The 27365-nt window shown below is 49.8% G+C and overlaps 1 protein-coding gene across 1 annotated transcript in view; it reads right to left on the bottom strand.

The window, feature by feature from the left end:
* Nucleotides 1-27075, bottom strand: part of LOC136118565 (calpain-8-like) — a 49453-nt gene extending 22378 nt beyond the window's left edge. The window contains 9 exon segments of the mRNA XM_065871797.1: nucleotides 618-654; nucleotides 3015-3232; nucleotides 9441-9616; nucleotides 12549-12709; nucleotides 13655-13729; nucleotides 16480-16565; nucleotides 19306-19361; nucleotides 23306-23375; nucleotides 26839-27075. Of these exon segments, the coding sequence (XP_065727869.1) occupies nucleotides 618-654; nucleotides 3015-3232; nucleotides 9441-9616; nucleotides 12549-12709; nucleotides 13655-13729; nucleotides 16480-16565; nucleotides 19306-19361; nucleotides 23306-23375; nucleotides 26839-27075 (1116 nt within the window).
* Nucleotides 27076-27365: the final 290 nt, after the last annotated feature.

Raw genomic sequence — 27365 nt, 5'->3', positions numbered from 1 at the left:
AAACAGCCACACTCAACCTGCTGCCTCTGTGCACCGCATCTGAGAAACAGGGCAGGGAGGGAGGGGTAGAGGGAGGGAGGCAGGTGAACCCACAGACTGTGCATTTCTTCCTCCAAAGTCTGCTCTGAAATGACCTCCCCCACGGAGCCTCCCAAAGGAGGTGCTCACTCCAGCACCCTCAGACTACATTCACACAGGCTTAGATCCATTGCTGGCGTGAGCTGCCCTTCATCTTTTTCCTTATGCTTCTGTCATTTGTCTAAAAGACTGGATGGAAGTCTGTCTAAGAGCAGGGACTAGATCTCTTTCTCCCATCGCCTTCTCCATCCTACCCAGAAGTGCTCAAGCTCACAGCAAGTGCTCTGAGGATCCACCTGTCCGAATGTGGGGGACACTCAGACTCCCCCTACGGGGTAGGAATGTGTTACAAAGCCTGGGTTCCGGGTGCTGCGTCTATCTCATCTTCATCAGGAAGAGCCAGGACCTAGAAAATGTTGTGGCCCTGATGAATAAAGTTATTATCCTCAATATATAAAGAGCAGTTATGAATCAATAAGAAATCCCAAATGACTGCTATGCATCAGTGTCAGAGCTTGGCATACTAAAATGCGGCATACCTCATGTGGGTTTCCAGGTACTACATCCCCAATTTCCCTAAAACACAAAGAAAGAAAAAAACAACTATGAGTAAGTCAAACATACAGCTAATGGCTAGGTTCTTTTAGGAAGTTTTTAACTCTGCTGAGGGATTGGATTCCTACGCAAGACCTTCAGTTCCTACTAGCACCAAACTGCATAAACTGAACCAGGTCCCCTCCCTTCACCTCCCCAACCGCCCCCCACCCTGAGTTTTTCACCAGAGACAAGAACTGCCAAGTTCAGTGGGCACCCCATGGAATCTAGAATGTTCCCACTGGTGGATCACTCTTCTGGGGAATTCTCTCCCCACCTTGCCCCAGTTACTATTCTCATCTTCCCCTAGGAACCCAGCTATGTGAATCCCTGTTGAAATGGTGTCTGAGGGATGAGCCACCAAGCCCACAGCCCACGTGTCCACGCGCGCGCGTACATGGTTTACGTGGTGCAGCGTGGTGCGTGTGTGTGTATGTATGGCATGTGTGTGTGTGATGTATATGTATGGTGTGTGTGTGGTGTGTGTGGTGGATGGGGGGGTTTATACAATGTGTGGGGTCTGTGTATGTGGTATTTGTGTGTGCGTGTGTGTGTGACATGTGGAATGTGTGTGGTGTATATGTGTGTGCTATGTATGTGTTATGTATGTGTGGTGTGTGTGATGTGTGTGTATGGTATGTGTAATGTATATCAGGTGTGTGTGGTCTGTTTGTGGTGTGTGTGTGGTAATATGTGGTCTGTGTGTATGTACGGCGTGTGTGTTGTGGGTATGTGTAGTATGTGTGGTGTGTGGTGTGTGTATGTCTGTGGTGTGTGTGGTGTGTATATGTATGTGGTATGTGTGATGTGTGTGGTGTGTGTGTGGTGTGTATGTCTGTGCTATGTGTATGTCTGGTGTGTGTGTTGTGTGTGCAGTGTGTATGTGGTGTGTGTATGTGTTGTATGTTGTATAGTATGTGTTGCATGTTGTGTGTGTGTGTATGTGTTGTGGATGTGTATGGTATACGTCTGTGTTGTGTGTGTGATCTGTGTATGTGGTATGTATGTCTGTGGTGTGTGTGTGTTGTGTGTTGTGTAGTATGTGTTGTGTGTCATGTGTGTGTATATATGTGTTGTGGATGTGTGTGGTATACGTCTGTGTTGTGTGTGTGATCTGTGTATGTGATATGTATGTCTGTGGTGTGTGTGTGTTGTGTGTTGTGTAGTATGTGTTGTGTGTCGTGTGTGTATGTATGTGTTGTGGATGTGTGTGGTATACGTCTGTGTTGTGTGTGTGATCTGTGTATGTGGTATGTATGTCTGTGGTGTGTGTGTGTTGTGTGTTGTGTAGTATGTGTTGTGTGTCATGTGTGTGTATATATGTGTTGTGGATGTGTGTGGTATACGTCTGTGTTGTGTGTGTGATCTGTGTATGTGATATGTATGTCTGTGGTGTGTGTGTGTTGTGTGTTGTGTAGTATGTGTTGTGTGTCGTGTGTGTATGTATGTGTTGTGGATGTGTGTGGTATACGTCTGTGTTGTGTGTGTGATCTGTGTATGTGGTATGTATGTCTGTGGTGTGTGTGTGTTGTGTGTTGTGTAGTATGTGTTGTGTGTCATGTGTGTGTATATATGTGTTGTGGATGTGTGTGGTATACGTCTGTGTTGTGTGTGTGATCTGTGTATGTGGTATGTATGTCTGTGGTGTGTGTGTGTTGTGTGTTGTGTAGTATGTGTTGTGTGTCATGTGTGTGTATATATGTGTTGTGGATGTGTGTGGTATACGTCTGTGTTGTGTGTGTGATCTGTGTATGTGATATGTATGTCTGTGGTGTGTGTGTGTTGTGTGTTGTGTAGTATGTGTTGTGTGTCGTGTGTGTATGTATGTGTTGTGGATGTGTGTGGTATACGTCTGTGTTGTGTGTGTGATCTGTGTATGTGGTATGTATGTCTGTGGTGTGTGTGTGTTGTGTGTTGTGTAGTATGTGTTGTGTGTCATGTGTGTGTATATATGTGTTGTGGATGTGTGTGGTATACGTCTGTGTTGTGCGTGTGTATGTCTGTGGTGTGTGTGTGTGTGGTGTGTGTAAGGGAAGAGGCGGTGCTCTCATCTAGATCCTCCTCTATGCAGTGCCCATCCCCGCTGCGAGGAAAATGCTCTAACCAGGCTGTTACTGGTGCCCTTTCTCTCTAGCCTTGACCTTTTTTAAGGAAAACTCCCCCATGTCCTACAGACCAACATGTAGGGGCAGTAGCGGGACACCTAGTGAAGGACCCTTGAGATCTATGGTGTTCTACAAATTTCTTCTGGGAGCCGGGGGTAGGTCCCGCACAGTGACAGGGCCTGCACCTGCGCGGAGCCAGGTCCCTCTGTCACCCCCGCCACCCCAGAGGGAAAGAACACGCCCAGGGCCTTGGCCTTCTTCTCCGAGAACACCCTCAGGCAGAGGTCGCCATCCTTGAAGGGCCCGAAGGTGGACGGCACCACCGCATACTCCCCGGGGGGCAGCTGCACACGTGCCGAAACCTCGTGCAGGTTGACGTAGGTGCTGGAGCAGGCGGAAGGCTGGCGGCCCAGGAAGAAGACCCGGCCCAGGTGCTCATCCGTGTGGCTCTCCAGCTGTGCAAAGCAACAGTCAGGGTCAATGTCTTGTGAAATCCTGGAAGATGAAGGCCCCAGAGTTGGGTTTTATCGCACTAATTTAGGGACAGTTGATTTTTAACCCCGGGCTGAGAATCAGGAAGCCTTGGATTCTGTCGTGAGCTCACCGTGTGCCCATCATCAAATGTGTTCAGAGCACCTCTGGGTGCCCGGCCCAGGTTGAGGCACTGACCTTGGCCAGACCCCTTGCCCTCTTCCCGCGTAAACGAAGGATTGGACAGCAGGTGTGCTCAGCTTCTCTCTGGATACTTGTCCTCATGAATCATCCCTCATTGAATCCAACAGACTCTCACTCTGCAGCTGTACCTGGGGGTGTGGCACTGAGCTCCCCAATACAGGCCTGTGTCTTAAATCCTGGTTCCCAAGCAACAGCAGCCAGGAGGGCCTGCTCACCTTGGCCTGGCTTGGAAAATTGCTCTGCGAGGTAACCAGGGTGATCAGATTTGGGGGAGGGGGTGGGGCAGGGAGGCAGACAGAGGGGGTGGCCACCCCGAGGGAGGCCTGGCCCTCCTGGGAGGGGGAAGATGTTCCCCAAGACCCATCTGTTTGTTGGAGGGAGAGGGAGGTTGTGGTCATATGCCACGGGCTAATTAGTGGCTACAGAGTGCTTTGGAAACACTGTTGCCGGTGTTATTACTGCTGTGATTAAGCCTCCCCATTGCACTCTATCTTCATGACCAGTCTTCATCAAGATGCCTGTGACAGAGCGCAGGTGCTGGTAAGCTGCGAGGGCTGTGACTTCTGTGTGACCCAGAGCTGGACTGCCCACCCCAGGGTAGACAGTGTCTATTCACGGTCACCCGACCCTCTTTGCATCACAGCGGGACCCCCAGCCTGCCCCTGCTGACCTGGGCACTAGAGCAGCCACAGCCTTGGGATCCCCCCCCACCAGGAGTTTTCTACTCTGGGCAGAATGCTGGGGGCATGGCCAGCAAGGCCTTGGCTGAGTGCAAGTGTTAAGGGGCTAAATGTCATTCTTGCCCTCCCTGATGACTGCGAGGGGAGGAAACAGGCAACCAGCAGGGGAAAAGGAGAAGTGTGGGGTGGGAGGTGGGAAGGTAATGGGGCAAACTGAGTTCTAGCAGGAACCCAGGGGCAGGACACATTGCAGAAGCCTCACCTGGGAGGCCAGAGTGGGAGGTGGAGAGCACGGAGGCAGGAGCTGGGGCCCCTCTGTCCTACTGGGGACTCCACACAGGCATGTGCCACCAGGGCCCTGGCCTGGCCCAGCCATGAGTGTGTGGGCCCAGGGTCAGCGTGAGCACCACTGGGGTGCTGGTTGAAAGTGCAGGTCCTCGGCCCCCAAGCCAGACCTGCGGAATCAGAGACTCTGGGGCTGAGGCCCAGCAGCCTGTGCTTTCACAAGCCCCCAGGCCTTGGAACCAAAGAGCCACCGGCACTTGCAGAGCACAGGCTCCACAGCGATGCACGGAGAGCACCGGGAGATGCTCCTGGAGGCTCCACTGTGTGTGCAGAGGACCTCGTTCTCATAGACGGGCCACTTCTGATGGGAGCCACCATCCAACAGACTTAATGCACGTTTGAATTTAAATACTTTTGAGTAGTGAAGAGGGGCACGCTCTAAATCGTCCATTCGCTCTTGTCTGTTGCCTCCATAACCAATAATATGCATCTGGGAGCCATCAGGCAGGGTAGACCAGTGATCGGCAGCCTTGGAAGAAGGCATAGGCTGGAACCTGTGAACTTGGGCCTCATTGGCACACGCTACCAGGTGGCCAAGGCTGAGAACCCCGGGGGAGCAGGGATTAGCACAGCAGGGCAAACGTACCCCTACATCATTCGAGTAATAGACTCCGGCTGGGGTAGCCCCAGACAGAACAAGTGGTTCCTAACCTTGGCCGTACATTGGAATCACCCCAGAGATTCTGCCGTAATTGGTCTGGGCATGGAGATGTCTAAGAGCTTCCAGGTGTCCCTAGCGTGCAGGCAAGGAGAGACTCACTGGGCTGGGACGAGCTGGGACCTGACTGCGTGCCAGCTGCATGGATGAGGCAGTCTCACAGCGCCCCACCAGCCCCTGCCCACGAGGTCACCGGGATAGCTGGCTGAGGCCTGGGACCGTAGCAGGAAACCCCCGATGTAAGTACGACCCTGATGACATGCCTCTCTAACCCAGCTGTAAATCACTGAGGAGATGCAGGAAAAGCTGGGAGCCAAAAAGATAAAGTTGGTGCTTCCTTCTCTGGGCCCTTATTTCTGTCGGCTAGATAAACAGGAGCCTAAGTGAGCTACAGTCATCTTGTTTGTATCAGACCACCAGGCACACAAGGGGCACAGGTCACCACTGTCCCCTTCCTGGTGGGTGGGACCCAAGTGTCTTTACCAGCTCTCTCAGGGTTAGCAGCTCACCGGATCCTGTGGGAGTCGGTCTGTGGGAGAACCGGCTTCCATCAGAGGAAGCACATGCCACTGGGTGCCCATCACGAAGGCAGCCCAGCTGTTCCTTACCAAGGAGGACATCTCCGTCAGTGTTCACATATCTCTTTGGGGACCTACAGGGCAGGAGACAAGAGCATGTCACCTGAGGGTGCCGTGGGCCTCCCTTTGTGCCTTCGTGTCCCTGCCCACATCTGGCCCACAGGCTGTGCAGTCCTGGGCCACTGGGAGGAATTCTGTGCTAAAGCGAGAGTCATTAGCATTTCTGAAACTGGAAAGTCATTGGTGAATTTTCAAGGCCATCTGTGGACTACTGAGTCCTAGAAATCCGAAAGGGAAAAAAAGGTTCTCCTTTATTTTCACATTGTATAATCTACCAGGACCCCAAATGTTTGAGGAGGACTAACCTTAGGGGTTAAAGGAGAACTAACATCTTACAGACCTAGAGACCTGGCCTCCAGATCAAGGGCTTGGCCAGAAAGGGGTCTCACTCAACTCAAGACATAATTTAATCACCACTGGCTACAGGGATTGGTCCAGGAATAGGCACGTGACCCAAGCTGAGTCCATCACAGACTCCTCTCGGATTTTCAAATTGGAACTAAGGGAAGGGGCCCCCTTGTTTTATGTGGGTGATATTAGAGAGACTGTGCAGAAAGCCAGACCAGGAAGATGGCATTGACACCAGAGGGGAGATGTGAAGAGAAAGGGTCCTGACAGCAGGCACGTCCCCTGTCCTAAGCATCCCTGTCCTTCCCTGGGTTTGGTGACATGAGCTGGTAAATTCCTTTTTCACTAGTCTAGGTAGAGTTAGGTCCTATTATTTGCAAATGAAAATGGTGATGCCCACAGGAGATCTCAGATGCAGAGTGGGAGTCCTCCCATGCCAGAGAAGGCTCTGAAGAGGGTTCAATCCCCCCTTGTCCTTTTCCCACCTTTGCCCCTCCCAAGCAGGCTCTTTTGACCAGAAGAGTAGCAAGGGCATTGTCTGTGGCTTAGGTCTGTGGGCAGCTGCCAACTCTGAGGGAAAAAATTAGGGAAAATTTGGATGAGCTGGCATCCTCACTCTGGAGCCCCCGTTTATAATTGGCAGCAGAGGTAGAAAAGTCTGCAGTCACTGTCACTCCTCTAAGTTTGCATCTAAAGCTAAAATCCCGCATGTAGAGGCCCCGGCTGTCTGGGAGAGCAGAGGTCCTCGGGGGATCTGCCTCCCAACAGCCTTCACCCCCTGGGCAGGGACTCTCAACCACCTCGGCTGTCTTTGCATTCACCCCGCCCACCGCCGCAGGCGATATGCTCTGAATCCACTGCCAAGAGGCCCCAGGCAGGAACTGAGCAAGCCAGCCAGCCAGGCCTCAGGTGGCACAAGTCCCCAGCCGCAGCATCCAGACAGGAGCGCAGGCCAGCATTGCCCACTGATGGATGGAAAGGGACAGTCACCTTTGAAATGCAAGATATCCTGAATGCAAATGACAGGTCTGCGTGGCAGGAGCCTGTTGTCACAGCAGGAAAGATTACAGGGGAGAGAGCGGGGCCGGACGAGCAGGGCTTTTTAGCCTTTGGGGGTTTCTGGCTGTTCCTCAGTCACTGTCAGTTTTCCCACCTCAAACAAGACTCCAGTTTGCAGACAGTTAAAGCCAGAAGAGGCAGTTCCAGGGGTCAGAGAATGGTACCCCCTGCAATCCCTACATGGCCTCTCTCCAACACCAGGTACTTTCTACAAGTCCAGGCACAGACACTCCCTACAGGGCTGTACACCTTCCTCACCCTAACGTTAAAGTGGCTGTGTTCACAGATGTCATGCTCTAATTTATATGCCTCTGGCTGTAAGAGGAAGGTCCACGGATCACATACATGGGGTTATTTTATAAGCAGCTGTAAACTAATGTCTGAAAACTTGACATGCCGTATATATTATTTACGAGAGCAAATGCCATGCCCACAAAGCTATTTCCGTGTGTTAGCTCACGTACCTTTGAAAGAACTCTTTGTTGATCCGGTTATAGAAGGTAGAGCTGGTGGATGAAGAGCTGGTGGCCACAGTCCCCATACAGCCCACCCTTTGGCCACGCCCACCTCCTGCCTGCTCTCCCAAACTGTCACTTCCTCTCCAGCTGTCAAGAAGCACATGATGTCCCCTATGGCTGGAATGTTCTCCCTCGTCCACCTTTGAAATCCAGCTCTTTTTTTTTTTTTTTTTTTCCATTACACGGGCCTCTCACTGTTGTGGCCTCTCCCGTTGCGGAGCACAGGCTCCGGACGCGCAGGCTCAGCGGCCATGGCTCACGGGCCCAGCCGCTCCACGGCATGTAGGATCTTCCCGGACCGGGGCACAAACCCGCGTCCCCTGCATCGGCAGGCGGACTCTCAACCACTGCACCACCAGGGAAGCCCTCCAGCTCATTTTTTGATACCCTGATCAAATTCTTCTCCTCCACGAAGCTATCCCTCTCTGAGGAGACCTCAGCTCACCGTGCTGGTCCCCGTCATTGCAGATCTGACCTGCCCTGTAGTTAGTGGAGTGTGTGTGTGGTTTTCCCCTCTAGATTGTGAGCACCCTGAGGTCGATAACCTTCTGCTCTTCCTCTGGATCTCAGCTTTCAGCACGGCACCTGGCACGTGGCAAATGCGCACTAAAGAAGTGTTGAATCGATATGCATAGGGTAAGTGCTTTCTTGGTTTTTTATCCCTATAAGCAAAAAATCTGTTTTGGTCCTACTTACATTCTAGGTGGGGATGGAAGGGATACGCTGGAGTAGAATTGGAGCTTATTTATTTGAAATACTTTTCTCCAGCCATCAAGCAGCAATTATTTGCCAACTCCCATTCCTCCAACACAAAATACACACACATACACACACACACACACTAAACTCTAAAGCTCTAAGTTCCAAAATAAGAGAAAGAAAGGGGCTGGAGGTCACGTGAGCTCGACGATTGCACTTTTCCTTACTGGTTTCTTATTACAGTATTTCTTTCCCATGCACTTATGTATACTGAGATGTTGGGCTTCCAGCCAGCTCTTGGTGTTTCTCATTAGAATTGTATTTTTCCCAAGAAATTCACTTTTGACAAAATTCTATAAAAACAACCACCATGAATCCCTCCGGAATTCGTTATAAAAAGTCTTTGCCTACGTAAAATAAGTGGATTCCAATTTGATCCTGGCTAGACTTGTCAAGACCCAGAGGTCTTGCTTTAACCTACTTGTTAGGCTGTGAAATCTATAGAGGGGTGGTTACAGGGCAAACTGGGGTATGCCTGAGCCCAGAGCCAGCTGTGACCTTCAGTCCAGAGACACTAGAACTGAAAATGACCTGGGGCTCCTTTCACCGCAGCCCACGCCTTGTGTGTCCCAACAAGTGTTTCAAGGTTGCCCAGGGAGAAAGAGGATTTGTCTTTGGCTCCCTTCCCCCACTCTGTGATGTCCTCATACTCCTTGTGTCACCTTCTTGGCTCCTGTCCCCTGAGAAGCCTATACCTGGAGAGAGTCTAATAAGTGTAGTTACACTGAACCCTCAATGACAGACAAAGCTTAATGAATTACACGTCTCAGTGTTAACAGTAGAGATTTAAGCCAGAGGAATGAGTCTCTAATTGTGGAATTCAGGCCTCAGTAAGGCCACTGGGGGAGGCATTTTGGGGAGCAAGGAAAATGCTTGATTAGGGACATCCAAACAATAAGAAAGATTCGCTTCAGTTGCTGGGCAAAATATTCTGACCAAAGACATCAGGCGTGCCGTGACGGCTGACCCCAGCTCCAGAGTACCTTGTAGACAGCATAGCCGATGCTGAGCATGCCCTGTCCCATCCTCTTCTGTCGCCTGCGATTCTTCTGCAGCAGCCCCAGCAGCACCGTGCAGCCGGGTTCACCAATGCTCTCCTCCTGGTGGTCGCCCACCTCGTCCAAACAGATTTTGAACTGGGGATTGGTCCAGTAAGTGGCTAGAAGTCACCCAGGAGATGGTGGTTCCCCCCAGGGGGTGTGAGGAGATCTGGGAAGAATAGAATGAAATAGAGGAAGGAATTTTGATCATCCCAAGGGAAGCATAACTCTGGCCAAACTGTGCCGGGTAAGCAGGCCTTGGCAAGTTTGCTTTACAAGGTGGTCAGCATTTCCTCCTATCTCCCTACCCCACCCACATACCAGCACACACACCCCACAGCATGTGGAAACTTTACACTTGTCCATTTGATCAACCAGGGCCCAGATATACTTGACGGGATATTCAAGGTCCCGTGGTCCCAGGGCTACACTGGGTCCCCCTGGGAAGGAAACTCCAAGTCTTCTGGGGAAATGATTAACATCTCCTTGTTCTCAGACTGTGAAGAACTGACCTGTGAAGATGAACCCATCTCCTGGAGGAAGGAGGTCTCTGGGGGGAAAAGCAGGTCCCTGAAACAGATGAGGACAATTCTAGCAAAATCTAGCTACCAAGGAGGCCTCTCCTGACAGACAGACTATAAGAAGATGACCAACCACTCTTGCCCCCTGGGAAGCCTGTCTGACGGGCCCCCGCTTCAGATCACAGCCCAAAACAGCCATGATTGCTGATCCTCTGTCCATTGATCCAGGGGCCCCACTAGATGGCTCAGCGTGGCAGCCAGCGATGAGGGACACTCCCTCAAGAGTACGTCATTTAATAATGCCCAAGGAATAATAATTGGCAATTAAGAAGCATGCCTGCCGTACCACCTATGGATATTTTAAAACACTGCTTCATTTCAAATATGACCTTAAAAAAAAAAAATCTCTCCAAATAGTGACTCTACAAGCCAAGGCACAGAGAGGGAAAATGGGTCATCCAGGGACACACAGCAATTCTATGACTGACTCAAGTGACAGAGTATGATTGAGGAAGATAGGCTTGGCAGCCATCTCCATGCCAGGGCCTCAGTAATTTCAATAACGATGTGCCCTGGGGGAAGAAAGGGGTGGGGGATGGAGAGAGTGCTTAGATCTTCTAGGTAAGGGTCCAACCTGATACAATAACAGGGCATTCACACGTGACCAAGAGACACTGGTTATTATATTTTCTTAACAATAAAATTACTTATTCAATTCCACTCTCCCAGAACTTCCACTTCCAGATTTTTTTTTTTTAATCTAAGGCACAAGTGTGTAGAATTTTTTTTTTTTTTTGCGGTACGCGGACCTCTCACTGTTGTGACCTCTCCCGTTGTGGAGCACAGGCTCCGAACGCACAGGCTCAGGGGCCATGGCTCACGGGCCCAGCCGCTTCACGGCATGTCGGATCTTCCCGGACTGGGGCACGAACCCGCGTCCCCTGCATCGGCGGGAGGACTCTCAACCACTGCGCCACCAGGGAAGCCCCTACAAGTGTGTAGATTTTAAAACAAATATCTGTCGATTCCAGAGGAGCCAGAGACAATTCTGTAATCTTCTAAACTTACATCATCACCAAAGGGCAGGAACAGTCCATCTGTCCCAACAGCTAGCTGGCGGCACAGATGGGGTAGCGATTTCATGCAGACAGATACCTTAGGCACCCCTACAATTCCGAGCTCTCAAAATGATCCATGCAAATTTCCTACACATTTTCTAAGAGCTTGCTAATGGTGAGCATATTTTAATTTCTCCCAAATGCAACATCACTGCAATCCCTACACTTTTTGTTTACTCCTTAACAGAGCTGGAAGAGGAAAATGGGTCATAAAGATAACACATCCCATTTGTATAACACTACACCATTTACAAAGCACTTCCAAAGGTGGGTATTATCCCTCCACTTTGACGATTGGGAAATTGAAGCTCAGACCAGGGAGACGACCCTCCCAGGGTCCCAGAGCTGTTGCACCAGGTATCTGAGCGACAGTGGCAGGAAAGGACCACCCTCCTTCCATCTCTGCCGTCAGAAATGGGAGCTCGGGTTGGATGGGGATAATGAACAAGAGACCCGGTCAAGACCCAGGACTGCACCCACACGGGATTTTATTCTAATGCTGCTTCCATGCCCTGAGCACAGGACTGCGATGAGCTCTGTCGTGAGAACAAGGCCCAATGCTTACAAGTCGAAGTCGGTTAACAATGTCAACATCAGACCAGGAGAGACATGGGGCCTGGGGAGGTGGGGAGTGGAGAGGGTGGGTTTTGCTTTCTTTCATTTCTCCTTAGAGATGTGGGGTTGTTTTTCGGAGTTTCTTCCTCTGGTGCTGGCTCAGCTGATTCAACCTAGGAGGAGCCTATATGTGTAGATACTAGTGGTCTCCCGCGAACAGGGAAGGCTTCCCACCTTTAATAAGATGAGGGCCCGGGTTAGTGCAGAGGCAGCGGTTTGCGCCAGACTATCCCCACCAGGGAGGGAGTTCTGATGATGACCAGGGGAGTGGACAGTGGCCATTCGCACACCCTGTGTGTGACTCAGGTGCAAACAAAGCAGAACGGCCGCTCGGATGGATGCGGTCTGCTGATACAGTGATGCCGAACCCGTGTCCCTCTAGCGCACCATTAGCCACTGTCCCAGGGCGCAGTGGGCCGGTTGCCAGCCAGCCGGGCCACATGGGGATGGAGGAAGCCCCAGAGAAAAACAAGAGGCCTTGGTGCAGGGTGACAAGTGCATGGTTAGTACGAAGAACGGCCTTGTGGGGCAGGGGGCAGGTGGATGAAGCAGAGATAGTCTGAACACACAGACGCTGAAGAATGATGTTACCTGAGATCAGGTCCCGGGTGAATGGCTGCAGAGCCACCATGCACCACTGCTGACCTGGCCTCCAAGCCCCAGAAAGAAGCTGGGCCGCGAAGAGGTGCCAGGAGCCAGAGAACAGAGTGCAAAGGCACTGTCCCAAGATTAACATATAAGGATGCCCAGCCCTGGGAGGACAAGCCAGAAGGTGAGCACGGCAGCTCCCACCTCACCTGCGTAGTGCTGGCAGCCGCCGGCAGAGGAGCCCCGTATCCAGTACCCATTGGATAGAATCAGGTTCCACTTGTGCACCTCCTCGCTGCTCAGGGAGTCCAGGGGCGGGTTGCAGATCTCTAGCCGAGAGAACAGCCTCAAGAAATCCGAAAAAGACATCCTGGGGGCAGAGGGACAGGTGGGCTCTCAGTCGAGACAGCTGGTCTGGAAGAGTGATGGAAGGCGTGCCCCCTGGGCCCAGGACGGACCAAAGGCCGTGGGCTAGCTCGAGTCTTTTCTGCAGCCCACTGTACAAATATGCAGGGGTCATTGACCACATTCCTCACTATTGTTAGCATCTCCATTTTTCTTAGAGAACCCCCTCTCATATCTAACCAACCCCGCAAAGAGACGAAACCATCAACTGGAGAGACCCTGGCAGGTAAATTGAACCAAACCACCATCTCCAAGTTCCCTCCTGTTTACATCTAACTGGTGTTCAAGTTGGAGCCTAGAGATGGCCCCTAAACCACGTCATATTCTTAGCGGCGTCCCTATTATCTTCCTTAGCCCATGAGTGAAGGAAGTTATCTTTTTTTTTTTTTTTTTTTTTTTTTGCGGTACACAGGCCTCTCACAGTCGTGGCCTCTCCCGTTGCGGAGCACAGGCTCCAGACGCGCGGGCTCAGCAGCCATGGCTCACGGGCCTAGCCGTTCTGTGGCATGTGGAATCTTCCCGGACCGGGGCACGAACCCGTGTCCCCTGCATCGGCAGGCGGACTCTCAACCACTGTGCCACCAGGGAAGCCCAAGTTATCTTATTTTGATGCTATGCTAAATCTTGGACTTAAAGAGATAGGAACAGTGCTCCTATTTCAGTGGAAAGATATGGAAACAGAGGAAGACAAGCTGATAGCTAATCCGTGTTGAGGCCCAGATATCTTGGTTTCAATGCTTTAGACGTACTAGTACGGAGGTAGAACTACTCTGGGGTAAAAGGGGGAGGAGAAACAAGCCCTCCTGGCTGGGAACCATGTGGAATTCCTGGAACACCTAGAGAGTGCTGCCCACCTGTGAACCAGGAATGGACCCACTAAGGGGACAGCACTCCCGCAGGTGACTCTCACCAGAACTCTCCATCCTCAGCTTTCTTGTCCAGCTTTTCTTTCTGCCTGGGATCTATGTAATTCCACTCTGGTGCACTGGGAAAGAAAGAATAGCATTTAAAGATTTTTTTAAAGGAAGCAGAGGTGATCATTCCTGAAGGGTTTGCTGCAGTGCAAGCTGTTTACTGCAGCTCAACTTCCCCCTGAGAAATGGGGAATACCGAAATGATAGCCAGGGGTGGGAGGGGGGTGGAGCCTGGGGAAGGGACGGGGCTCCACGGGCCCTAACAGGGTGACCCCAGGCATGCAGCAGGAACACTGCGCCATGGCTTTGCTCTAAGTTCACTCTCCAGGCAAGTTTTACATTCATGTCTGATTCAGCCCCCCAGGCCCTGATCACAGGCCTGGGCAAGTCCAAGGCAGGAGCTGCGAGAATGGCCGCCACAGGCCACTCCACCGCTTCTCAATTGGTGAGACGTCCTTCTGGCTTATCTAACAGTCTGAAGTGAAGATACTGTGAGAGGGTCTGAGCATCTCTGGGCACATGAACATGGTCCCCTTCCTGAGCCTGCAAAATGACAATCAGGCCCAGTTTTGTGACAATTTCCGTGAAGTAATGTCACCCTGTGAGGCCTCCTGCTGGTGGCCTTTCCATAGCAATACCCACATAATTTGTTGAAATGCCATTTCCAGCTCCCTGACCTTTAAGGAGTTAGGTTTTCCTGAAATATGTATGCAACGCTAAATAACTGAGCAGTATCCAGATCCATCTTTTAAAAAATCCCTTCCCTGATTGCTTTCAGCAAAACGTGAAGACCTCCCCGTCGCTGCATAAAAGCTGGGGTATACCCAAGCCCAGCCTCTTCCTCCAGGGGGGCTCTCAGGACCCCTAGGCATCAGGGATGGGAGCACCCAGGGCCTATTTAGTTCATGGAAATAGTCATTGGATCAGACCAAACCTCAGGGGCTTCCCTGGGCTTCCCTGGTGGCGCAGTGGCTGAGAATCCACCTGTCAGTGCAGGGGACACGGGGTCGGTCCCTGGTCCAGGAAGATCCCACATGCTGCAGAGCAACTAAGCCCATGCGCCACAACTACTGAGCCTGTGCTCTAGAGCCCGCGAGCCACAACTACTGAGTCCACATGCCACAACTACTGAAGCCCACGTGCCTAGAGCCCGTGCTCCACAACAAGAGAAGCCACCACAGTGAGAAGCCCACGCAGCTCCACAACGAGAGAAGCCACGGCAATGAGAAGCCCGCGACTGCAATGAAGAGTAGCCCCCACTCGCCACAACTAGAGAAAGCCCGCGCGCAGCACCGAAGACCCAACACAGCTGAAAATAAATAAATTAAATAAATAAATGTATTTAAAAAAAAAGAGCCAAACCTCAGAATGTGCTTGTTAGAAACAAAGATTAGGGGACTAGCTGGAGAATATGAGATCTGACCTAAATCTCCCAGTTAGTTTTTTCAAACTTAAAAAAAAACAGTTCTAATTTAAAGACATTGAGCTGAGACTAGGGATGTTACCTCAGAGATGCAGCACCCTCCTCCCCGCGGCAGCCATGTATAAATACCCCTGGCTGCGTCTCCAGATGTAGCCTGCGGGGCTTGCCTCTCATCACCTCACACCCTTGGACCTGTCCCAGCCTGTTAGGGACTGAGCATCTTTGGGGAAAGGAGATAAAGTCATATAAGCCCCGTAAGCAGCTTGGGAAGCAGCTGCTGCTTAAAATGGCCGAAACTGGGGTTTCAATTTCATTCAGCCATGACATCCTTTTGGGGCAGTTGGCAGAACTAAGGTTTTGGGTTTTGCTCCATCATAGACAGGAGAATGAAAAACCTTTAATATAAGAGGAGATCCGTGGCCCTGGGGATGTGTTTCTTCATGACACAAACCTCAAGGGAAGTACCAGTTACGAGCACTAATGATGTGTGATTAGTTCATAAATGTAATAAAGTTCCCTTCCAAAGCCCTGATGGCATCATGCAGTGTGGACGGCACGTATGAGGTACATACGAGGCTTAAGGATGTGCTAGGGGGTGAGTTGTTATTATAACCATTCCCACTTCTGGTGGCTCTTCATCAGCGACACTGGCCAATTCTCCATCCTTCCCCAGTGCCAACCTGCCTCCCCCGTGCCAGTGGGGCTAACTAGGATGGAAACTGGGCCATGCTCTCTCCATCCTCCGGTACCACAGTGGCATCGATTCCAGGGCACAGCTGTCCCAGGACACCACAGGAGGCCTCTGTGTCCAGGCACCACCTCTGACTGGCTGCCACTCTGCACTGTGAGAGGTCTGGGCCCCTCCGTTCATTAATGGCTTTGTCGGGAGAGATCAATACCCGCCCGTAATGAGCTCTGGGGGAGCGGGCGCCACTCCCACTCATCCTCACTGCCTCTGGAGGCCAGTGGCTCCTAGGATCCAGTTCCTATTTCTAGGCACGTTTCTTCTTGATGCTGAGGGGTTTGGCCTTTGTCCGAGTGACCAGGCTTTGTGGAGTGGAAAGAATCCGATGGAGAGTGATGGGTCTCACCTTGGGAAGACCGCGGTGGTAGGTAGAAAACCAGCCAACCCTCCAGCACTCAGCAAAATTCCACTGAGCTGCCAAACTTGCAAATGCCAAAGCGGAGCAAGGAATCGAAGACTACAGCTGAGTGGTTTTTGTTTGGCTTTTCCCCACCTGGAACCACCTAACGCTCTTTTCTGAACAGGCTGTGTGCTTTGTGGACGGAAAGCACTGCCGAGCGTACTCCACTGTGGGTCTCACGATCACTGCGTGTTTTGCATGATGCCTTCCTGCAGAGAGAGGTGAGCACGGCTGGAGGGAGGAAAGAACCTACTCATCGCTCCGGGCCCCCATCCATTTCACTTCGCCCCACGGGTTCCGGAGTCTCATCAGTTTCTCTGGATGGCCCCGGAAATCCACCTGCAAGGGCCGCAGACAAAGGCAACTGAATCACCACGCATACCCCTGCTGCCCTGCGTTCATGTCCTCGCCTGAGCGGACCTGCATTCAATTCCTCAAATGCCCCTAAACAACCACTTATATTTGCTTTTAACACATGTTTTCGAGCCTTAGCTAACTACTCTATTTTCCACAATCTGGTTGAATATAGTAAGTCCAGCATAAAAACAAGTGTCTATCTGCTTTAACTTGGATTAAAATTTGAGAGTTGACTGACTCAGTTCTTAATATATGAGACCTATTGACAATCAATGCCCTCCAACAAATACTAAGAACAGAGCAGTTAGCATTTTTGGAGCAGGTAGTATGAGCTAGGCATGGAGCTGGGCAGCTCAGATGCATTATCACCTCATTTAAACCTCACCACAATCCTATAAACTGGGTGCTGTTATTATCTTCATCTTCATCTCTCTCAAAACTCTGAGACCCAGAGGGAGTAGATATATGTATATGTATAACTGATTCACTTTGGTGTACACCTGAAACTAACACAACATTGTAAATCAACTATACTCCAATAAAAATTTAAAAAAACAAACAAGCAAACAAAAAAACCTCTGAGACTCAGCCAGAGGGGTTGAGTTATCCAAGATTACCTAGTTAGTAAGTAGTAGATGGAGGACAGGCACCCAGGCAGTCTGTCTCAAAGCCCATAGTGGGAAATCCATACATCCACCTTCCCCTATTGTCTGCGGAACACTCACCAGGAGCCCCCACGTGTGCCTTTGCATACACGTGCAAACATGATGGACCGTTCTGTCTTCAGTGTCTGACCCGTCATGCCCTCGCCTAGTGTTTACATATATGTGCTCAATTCATATTTGGGAATTGACATCATTAAAGAGCGTATTTGTGAAACACAAACACACGTAATGAACATTCATGCCTTTTTAATAAATAACAAAAACTGAGACAACCACTGCGTTTCCTTTTTTGCTTTGGCCATCAGAAAACCCAAAACAAAATTAATTTCTCAACTGGAGCACTGTCTTTAGCCTAGATTGTCTGGTGTATTTTACCTTTGTTGTATGGTTTTATTGTGTCCATGTTTTTCATTGTAAACCAATGCACATCCTTTTTGGAGGTAAGCAGACTATGGTAAATAGAAATAATGAAAAGTTCAGCCCATCCTTTCTCCTTGGGTTGAAACGTAAGGAATACTTGCTTTCCTTCCCACCATCACACCCCACCTTGAAAGTTGGGGCAGGTTTTATTGCCTTTTTCTCTTTGGAGATCCTATGGGTTTCCACTGCTTTACCTGTACAAACATACTTTTTTTTTTTCCATATGACATACAGTAAGATATACTTTTTTAATGCTTTTCTTTTTTTTCAATTTATTTATTTTATTTATTTATTTTTGGCTGCATTGGGTCTTCGAAGCTGTGCGTGGGCTTTCTCTAGCAGCGGAGAGCAGGGGCTACTCTTCATTGCAGTGTGCGGGCTTCTCATTGCAGTGGCTTCTCTTTTCGCGGAGCATGGCCTCTAGAGCTCAGCCTCAGTAGTCGTGGCACATGGGCTCAGTAGTTGTGGCTCATGGGCTCTAGAGCGCAGGCTCAGTAGTTGTAGAGCATGCGCTTAGTTGCTCCTCAGCATGTGGGATCTTCCCGGACTAGGACTCGAACCCGTGTCCCCTGCATTGGCAGGCGGATTCTTAACCACTGCACCACCAGGGAAGCCCAAACACCCTTCTTAGAATGAGTGTAGATCTAACTGACAATTTCTACAACTTTCCTCCAAAACTTCGTCCCTCTTCCTGGCCACATCTCAGAGGATAGCCTGCCTTTAGTTAGAACCCATAGAGCTGAAGCTCAGAGAGTTTACGTTATTCATCTCTGAGTGGGTAAGAGGTAGGAGGGCCCTTGTAATAAGCAAGAGCTGAGTGTGGGTCGGTGCCAGGGGCTCTGTGCCACCAGAGGTCCTGCACCTCAGCAGGGCAGGGAAGGGCTAGGTGGTGATTCCCTCTCTTTCTCTCAAGGATGTCAGGGATTTATGGTAGTATCATTAGGCACTGCTGGTAGCACAGAACCAGAGAAAGAGAGCAGCCTTCAGGGAGGGACATGTCCCAGAGCACTGCAGGGTGATGGATTCAGGGGCAGGGAGAAGATGGCAGGACCAAGGTGACCTGGGGCGGGGAGAGCACAGTCTGGCCAGACCTGGTCCCCACCACCCCACTGGCATATTGAGATACACTTTCTCCATTCTGTCAGCCCACTGCACACTGCCCCCTTTTTTTGGAGAACCCCCCTGTGGTTTGGGGGGAGCCTGGCAGTCAGAAGAGCAAAGCCCATGACCCAAGCTGAGCCAATCAAATGGTACCTCACCTCTCTGGCTGAAATAACTGAAACCAAGGAGTGGGCAAAGATCCCAACCACCAGATCAGAGACTTTTTCTGAGATTTGTAAAATCAAAGGTGGTTTGCGATACTACCAAGTCGAAGTCTGGAACACTAGTGGTCATCTCTCCTTCTGCATGAAGCCTGCCTGGCATGGAAGAGGGTGGAGTGGAGACAGGACAGGCAGAGAGAGCTCCAGGAACACCTAGATCCCTAGATCCAGGCTTCTCGAGGCCAGCACTGCCCTTCCCTTTCCATGGTCTAGTGGGATGAGCCAATAACTTCTCCTTTTTCTTTAAGCTGGTTGGGTTGAACTTCTGAAGCCAATGACTAAAGGAGTCCTGGCCAGTCCAGAGTCATGACTTACCGCGTCGGGTGAAAGAAGCCAGAAGCATGTACTTCGTGGTGGGACAGAATCTATTTCTGTGGACACAGAGGCCTCAGAGGGACACACATGGGCCAACATGCAAAGGAGAGACAGACGGTGCTGGGACAGGCAGCAGAGGGACAAGCGAGGTGCCTGCAGTTCCCTGTGTGACGTGCCAACCGTGAGCCTTCGCTGGAAGTGGGCACCGCAGACGTGCCCGACAGGGCATAATCCCACACTTAACAACTTATTCCCTCTCACTATGGTGTGGCCCTGAGATCTCCTCACACTGGAGGGATGCTGTGTGTGTGGCCCTTGCTAGATCTGGTGAGCGTGGGCTCTGCCAGGAAGACCAAGCGTGGTAAGGCTGCAGCTGCAGGGAACCCCTCCTCAGTGTGTCCGGGTGAAGAACTCCAGGCCTGGGGATCCAGGGAAGGATTTTATCTGGGGGCTGTTTCATCAACAGATACCCATTTGATTACTTCTGTGGAGGCAAACCACACCGCCCTCAGGCAGAGACTGAGTCACCCAACAGAAAGTCATATTACACAGTAAGAATTACCTGGAGCAATTGAAACTTTAGCATTGCAGGCTTCCCAGTCTTTCTTCCTATAATAATGTCTCCAAAGAAAGTTAGCTCCTGGACTCTACATGAGCACAGGCTCTGGTGGGAAGCAAGGGGCTCACATGGCGAGGATGAAGCCTGGCTTGGCGAGAAATACATTGTATATATATAATATAATTACATTGAAATAGTTATCAAAATATGTTTTTAACATTAGAATATGGTAAGGTTTGTACTTCTTTATTAACATTCTATATAAAAGTTCTGGAGTGGCGAGTAACAAGCACCATGATTATGAGGTAATGATGAATATGTGGTATTTTGAATTATTTGCAACAATTGTAATGTAATATGAATATAATCCATGATTTCTATTACTGTGCTTCATTGTCTGCATTCATACCAAAAGGAAATAAGTTAGTGAGAGTTGGTGTAACTAAAGATGTAACGGTACAATTCTTTCACGCTCTGGAGATAATGTTCAATATACAAATCCTCTGGTAGCCCACTGACTCAAATTCACACTAAAGTGTAAATAATTGTCCCGGGCCCTTTCCTCAGAGTAGATAAGACAGTGGTGATAGTGGGACTGAATATGAGGTCACTAAGCACTGGGAATCAAATAGAAGGGAAAGATATTCCATGGTGACTGAAGCAGCCACACTTCAAACCTGCTGACAAAAACCCTCACACACACACTACCGCGGAGAAGGACATTCACTGCACCATTTTGTATAATAGCTGAAGAGAGAAAATAACACGTGTCCATCAGTAGGAGACAGGCTAAATCAACTGGTACTTCGCACTGCAATGGACTGCAATATTCTGAGTGGTTACAAAGGAATGAAGCCCTTCATACGCTGACATGGAAAGAGCTCCAAGACATTTTATTTAGTAAAATAATAACAAATAATGGAAAGGTGCTAAACAATGTTTACAGTATGCTGCCTTCAAGGCAAGAAGGCGATGCAAATTAGAATACGTATTTAGACTTGCTTGAATTTGCATAAAGAAACACTGAAAGGATAAGGAAAAAAAAAGGTTACAGGACAGCAAGCAGTGGAATAGATGGAGACAGACAGGAAGCTGAATCTTCACGGTGGACCTTTCAGTGGTTTTCATTTTTGAACAGTGTGTATTCAAAATAATAATAAAATCACGATAACACAAAACTGTGTAAAGGACGTCATTTTCATTATATAGATCAACTGTTAAAAAATAATAACAGGACTTCCCTGGTGGCACACTGGTTAAGAATCCGTCTGCCGGTGCAGGGGACACGGGTTCGAGCCCTGGTCCGGGAAGATCCCACATGCCACGGAGCAGCTAAGCCCATGCGCCACAACTACTGAACCTGCGCTCTAGAGCCCGCGAGCCACAACTACTGAAGCCCACATGCCACAGCTACTGAAGCCCGCGCACCTAGAGCCCATGCTCCGCAACAAGAGAAGCTACAGCAATGAGAAGCCTGCGTACCACAACGAAGACCCAATGCAGCCAAAAATAAATAAATAAAATAAATAAAATTTTAAAATAATAATAAATAAAAAATCATAACAAAGATGTTTTAAACCTGGAACAGACCCCACTGCACTGTGCTGGACTGTGTCAAGCCTGAAAGGCACTGAACAAACATGAATCCCTGTCACACCCTGATTCTACAGGTGCAGCATGACACCCCCTGGTTCTCTGATCAGGAAGTTTTCTTCTTAATCTCGCCACGATCCACCCATCGTTAACGCCACCGAGCTCAAGACTCACAGGCCACACAGGTTGTTGTCACTTAGCTCCTGGCAACCACCCTGGTGCTGAGTTGCAGGCCTGGCGTGCAGGCACCCACTTCGATACATGTTGAGGCTCCACCTGGTCCACAGGCCCTCCGGCCCCGTACCCAGCATCCTTCAGGAAATTGGACTCAACAACCCCTTTCCGCTCTGCTCATTAAAAACCACCACTGCAGCAGGGCTAACCCGGAGCAGCCTCCACGGCGTGGCCCCCTCACTTTGATGTGAGTTGGATTCGGAGAATCAGGTTCATTTACTGCTCCTCTAGCTGCAGGCTCCATCAGCAGTGCACGCTCACCATGGTAACGCTCAGGCCTCTTTTGGGAACCCTTCTTTTCTCTGAGCTTAAAACTATTCAAAGGAAGATCTATCCAAGTTGATCAATTAAAAGACACTTATTAAATACCTTTGCCAAAGTCAAAACATCTACAACAAGAAGCTGTTGAAAGCATAGATTAGAAGCTGTGTTTCCCTGAGACATGTGCTAAATTAGGTTAAATGTTTAGCTGGAAGTAAAAGGGTACAGCACAGTCATCCAGAGCAATAAAAGGTCAGAACGCTACCCCTGTGTGAGCCCTCACACAAAGGCTTAGGAGACTGTGGCTTTCAGGGAACAGGGCTCGCGTCTGTGTGGTACCCGAATCGTTCTCACTGCTTTGTGCTCACGCACCATGAGCTCTGGCTAAGGGGATATCGGCTATACTCGTCAAAGGAGAGAACATTGGAAGCATTTAAAATAAATGCCGGTGATTCAAAATCATAAAAGTTTCCCACAGGCTCAAGAGAACAGGAGGAACAAGGAGAAAAAGGATGGAGGGGAAATCTCCTGAAGGATAAAGGGTGATTGGTGCCGCATGGATGCTGAGATTTTGTTTGTTTGGCTAATTTTCAGCAAATAGGATTTGTCTCCTCCTGCCTTCGTTTCCAGGTCTATTTCCTGCAGCTGTCACTGGCTGGCCGTTTGGAAGCCCAGCGAATTCAATTCAGAGCCGTGTTGTCGCTGAAACGTCAGTGTTGTCCCACTCAATGAAGAAACTGTGATGCCCTGGGATCAGGAGGGCTTATGAGATCAACGGTGCTGATCTGCTATCAAGGAGAACCTCGGTTTCCAACACTTAAGGCTAGAATGTACAAAATAAATTATTTCCTCAACTTAACTGAGCCTGATTTGGAGGGAATATGAAAGGTTGGGAAGTGAAGGTTCTTAATCCCAGGATTCCGGGCTGGAAAGAAGCTTGGCTGGAAAGCTGGGATTCTTCTTTTCTTGCTCATGCTAAGAGCATGTATTATGACAGCCCATAATTATATAGACATGGCCATTCCACAGGGCAAATTACATCCACTTAAAGGTCACTACTATCAAAACACAGCACAGCGTGGTTATCTACTGCATGCCTATAATTCTGGCTCGTGACTCTAGCACTAAAAGGGGTTTAATGAGCCTATGGAAAATCTCCTGTTAGGAGGAACCAAATATACTTCCAGCATTCCAGACCCAGAATGGAGAGTACAGTCTCAAAACACAAACCCATACGGATAAGTCACAGACATAATGTAGTCAGTCAACTCTAACAGCGTAATCTGACGTTACTCATTACACATACACGCTTGCCCTCTCCCAAATCAAATAGGACTCTCCCCAGTTACTCACCTAGCATACCCTGACAAACGTCTGTACGCGTGGCTCCACCAACGATAAACTGAGGGCTGGGACACAATTCCTGAAACCAATCGGGAAAGCAATTGCAAAACACAAGTCACAAGATGCCCAGTGATGGTGGCAGCAAGAGTGAAAGAACGTGATAGTCTCAAAATTCATGGAAGAGACCTAGGAGAACATCTACTGCACATACCGCCTTTTATCGCTGAGGATGCTGAAGCCCAGAGAAGGCAGGAGAGCCACCCACAGTCACACAGCCAGGGGAGGCAGAGCAGGAGCTGGTGCCCACGGCCAGCTCTTTATCGCTATACATACTGTGTGGGTGTGTGGGTGTGAAAGCGGGTATGGGGGAGGGTAGGAGAAAGGCAAAGGCTGAGATAATGACATGAGGAACTGTGATCTCACCCGTTCAGACAACATCCCTATGTACAGGGAGAGGATGAGGCTAATGTATAACACTCTAACAAAATGCCCTGCACCCTGTAGACACTCATTAAATACTTGATTCAATGATGACCCCGTGTGCTGATGGAAACACTGAGGCGTCAGGAAGTGTCCTATACAGAGGAGAACTCAGCTCCATTCCCACATCTGACCTACGCTTTCCCTGCTCACCTACCTCAAAGTGGCAGCCCTACAGCCTTGTATAAAGCTGCTAGCTCCTACCTAAATGGGCCAAGACAGTGCCTTTGGACTGGCTTTTTTTTTTTTTCCAAATATTAAAAAAAATCATTAACTTGTTTTCTATTAAAAAAAAATATGTGCATATGGGTAAAAAAAAAATCTAACAGGGCTTCCCTGGTGGTGCAGTGGTTGAGAGTCCACCTGCCGATGCAGGGGACACGGGTTCGTATCCCAGTCCGGGAAGATCCCACATGCCGCGGAGCAGCTGGGCCTGTGAGCCATGGCTGCTGAGCCTGCGCGTCTGGAGCCTGTGCTCCATAACGGGAGAGGCCACAACGGTGAGAGGCCCGCGTACCGCAAAAAAAAAAAAAAAATGGTTAAGATGGTAAATTATATGTTGTGTGTATTTTACCACAATTTAAGAAAAAAAGAAGAAAGAGAGGGAGGAAGGAAGGAATGAAGGAAAGGAGGGAGGGAGGATGGAAGGAAGGGAGGGAGGGAGGGGGGAAGGGGAAGGGAGGGAGGAAGTGGGAAGGGAGGGGGAGGGAGAGGGGAGGAGGAGGGGGAGGGGAGGGAAGGGGAGGAAAGAAGAGCAAATGAACTCATTGGTGCACCTCATTTCTGGACACCCCAACCTTCCTACAGGCCCCTGAGAGACTTCAAGGAAAGAAAGAAATGAAGCATTTAGGAACAGGCTGAGTTTTCCCAGATTCCAAGGCACATCCCCAATAGAGATAGAATCAGGGTCATTACAAACTCAGGAGTCTATTCAATAATCTGTAAGATCTTAGAGGATAAAACTGGGTCCTATAATGTATCGTGTGATGTGTGAGCACAGCCTGGTCAAAAGCAGCTGAGTGAGAATCCTTCACTGATGACTGGGGATGGAGAGGGTACATTCTGACAAGCTTTTATTTGTTCATCTGAAAACTCCCAATAATGGGAGTACTTCAGTTCCACATTAATCAGGTTCTACTACCTCATGGTCTGGCTTTTATAGCATTTTGTTGACAGGCACAAATCAGCATTCCAGTCTGAAATTACCATATTTACGTGGACAGTGAGACTAGGTAAAGACACAGTTTAGGGGAGAACGTGAAATGTGGTTGAGGAGGTGAGGGCTTTAAGAATTTCAAATGAAAGAGAAAAACTAGGCAAAGGCTAAAGATACCTGACTTTGGTCACAGAGTGAAACCTTCTCCCCTCCCCCCATATCCATCTCGCCTCCCCCAAGCTCCTTGGGGTCCTTCAGTTCCACTCGAATGTATTCTGCTCCCCTAAGTCCTTCCGTCATTCAGTCCTAACATCCCACATTGCCATGCCCGTGGTTGATGCCTCTGTTAGCACTTCCTTCATTCTGCCCAGGATGTCGGTCCTTTATTCATCTGTCTGCCTCCCCACAATCTCCCTCAGAGCCGAGATCCCAGCTCATTCCTCAGTTTCTCACCAACCACCTTTCTAAACAGGGCATAGCCAATGCCTGGCCCAAAACAGAGGCCTAAAATAACTGTCTGTTGAAATGAAATGTGGCTGCCAACTCTTGACATTAGAATATAAAACCATGGGGCTTCCCTGGTGGCGCAGTGGTTGAGAGTTTGCCTGCCGATGCAGGGGACACGAGTTCGTGCTCCAGTCCGGGAAAATCCCACATGCCGCGGAGCACCTGGGCCCGTGAGCCATGGCCGCTGAGCCTGCGTGTCCAGAGCCTGTGCTCCGCAACGGGAGAGGCCACAACAGTGAGAGGCCCACGTACCACAAAAAAAAAAAAAAGAATATGAAACCATGGTTCCCAACCTTGATTTTGCCAACATCCCAGAGCACCCACATAGGTTCCAGAGGGGCATGGAAGATGGCTATGGGAGGCTGGAGGGAAGTAGGGCAAAGGAGTTATGCTCAGAGGTGGTAACTGTTGTGTAAAATTGATAGGATGAAAACAGAAGGGGTAGAGATAGCTGGAGTTAAAGGCTGATTTTGACCACATCCAAGGAGTTATTCTCTCCTTATCCTCCCTCTTCAACCATTGCCAAGAAAATAAGGACCATGGCTTGATTTTCCCATCATGGTCTAGAAGACAAACGGCACCCTGGCCAAGGGTCACAGAGCGTGTTCTCTTATGAGACTTGTGGACCAGGCATTGAGCAGAGCACCTCAAAGGATTATCTCAATTCTCACAACCACTCTGTGTGTGGGGGCTCCTATCCTTGAGGTTAAATAACTGACAAGGGTCACAGAGCAGTAGGTCATGGGCCCAGGTTTTGGGGGGATTGTTCTACATCCCTTGCCCTTGAGATCTGGGGCGGGGGGGGTGTAATCAGTGACAGCATCCCAGAGTCCCTGACTCCCATCTGTATTCACAGACCCCCAGCCCCACCTCTCCACTCCCTAGCCTCAATAGAACAATGACAATTCGCAACCCTGCACACTTCAGCAACGACGTCACAATGTACCCCAGGACTGATTACTTCTAGCATTGGTTTTTTCCATCTTGCACTGGCCCAGGGGTCCTATGCAATAGCTACCATGCCTTCTGTGCCTGTTATATGCCAAGCACTGTGCTCTGACCTTTATCTCCAGTCCTTGTACCAACATTGAAAAATAAGATGCCAGTAGCACCATTTTACAGATGAAAAAACTGAGGATCCCAGCAATTATCTCTCCAAGACCACACAGGCAGAGGCAGGATTCAAATCTAACTCGTCTGGTTCCAAAGCCAGTGAATGCTCTTCCCTCTATACCTTATCACCTCTGAAAAGATGTTCTTTAAAGTGGAGGGGTGGGGGTAGGCTGAAATACGGGATACAGGAACATAGGGCCAAGAACCATAACTTCTCCCTTAGCTACTTTTGACCAGAAGCGAGGGCCCTCTATCCTGACACTCAACAGCAAACCCATCTCCTTACCACGGGCCGCTTCCAAACAATGCCTTGAGTTTGCGGGGAGCATGGTCCAAGATCCTCGTAGTCCAAGGCTGGTGGGCACGCTGGGAACTCTGGATCCTTAACTAGGACCCCTGAGTCCAAGTACTTCTGCCTCAGGGTCTCAAAGTCCTGGCCCAAGTACTTCACGGCTTTCTGGTTGGAGCCAAGACCTTCAGCTGCCGCCTGCTACTTGGATACTCTAGCCACCGGCGCTGCCATGGTCGAGGGCTCCGTGGGGTAGACAGAAGGGCAGAGCTGCTCTGTGCTGTCAGAGATCCGCCCCACGGGGAGGGGAGCTGTAAGGCAGTGTGAAGGGGAGGTGGAACAGGTAAACATCTCACCTGAGACCCTGCTCCAGAGGGAAGTGAATCACAGCCAGGAACAGATATGTACCCAAGGTGCAAATGAATCTGCCCCACCCTCCCCTTCTGCTTTCAGCAGACAATTTGGAGGCTGAGAAACTTCCGGGGCCCCTCCCAGGCCATTAGCCTAAGAAATCCATTAGGATC

The sequence above is a fragment of the Phocoena phocoena genome, chromosome 1 (genome assembly GCF_963924675.1).
Source record: "Phocoena phocoena chromosome 1, mPhoPho1.1, whole genome shotgun sequence".
Taxonomy (NCBI): domain Eukaryota; kingdom Metazoa; phylum Chordata; class Mammalia; order Artiodactyla; family Phocoenidae; genus Phocoena; species Phocoena phocoena.
The sequence above is the reverse complement of the archived record's forward strand: the minus strand, read 5'-3'. Positions and strand labels throughout refer to the sequence as shown.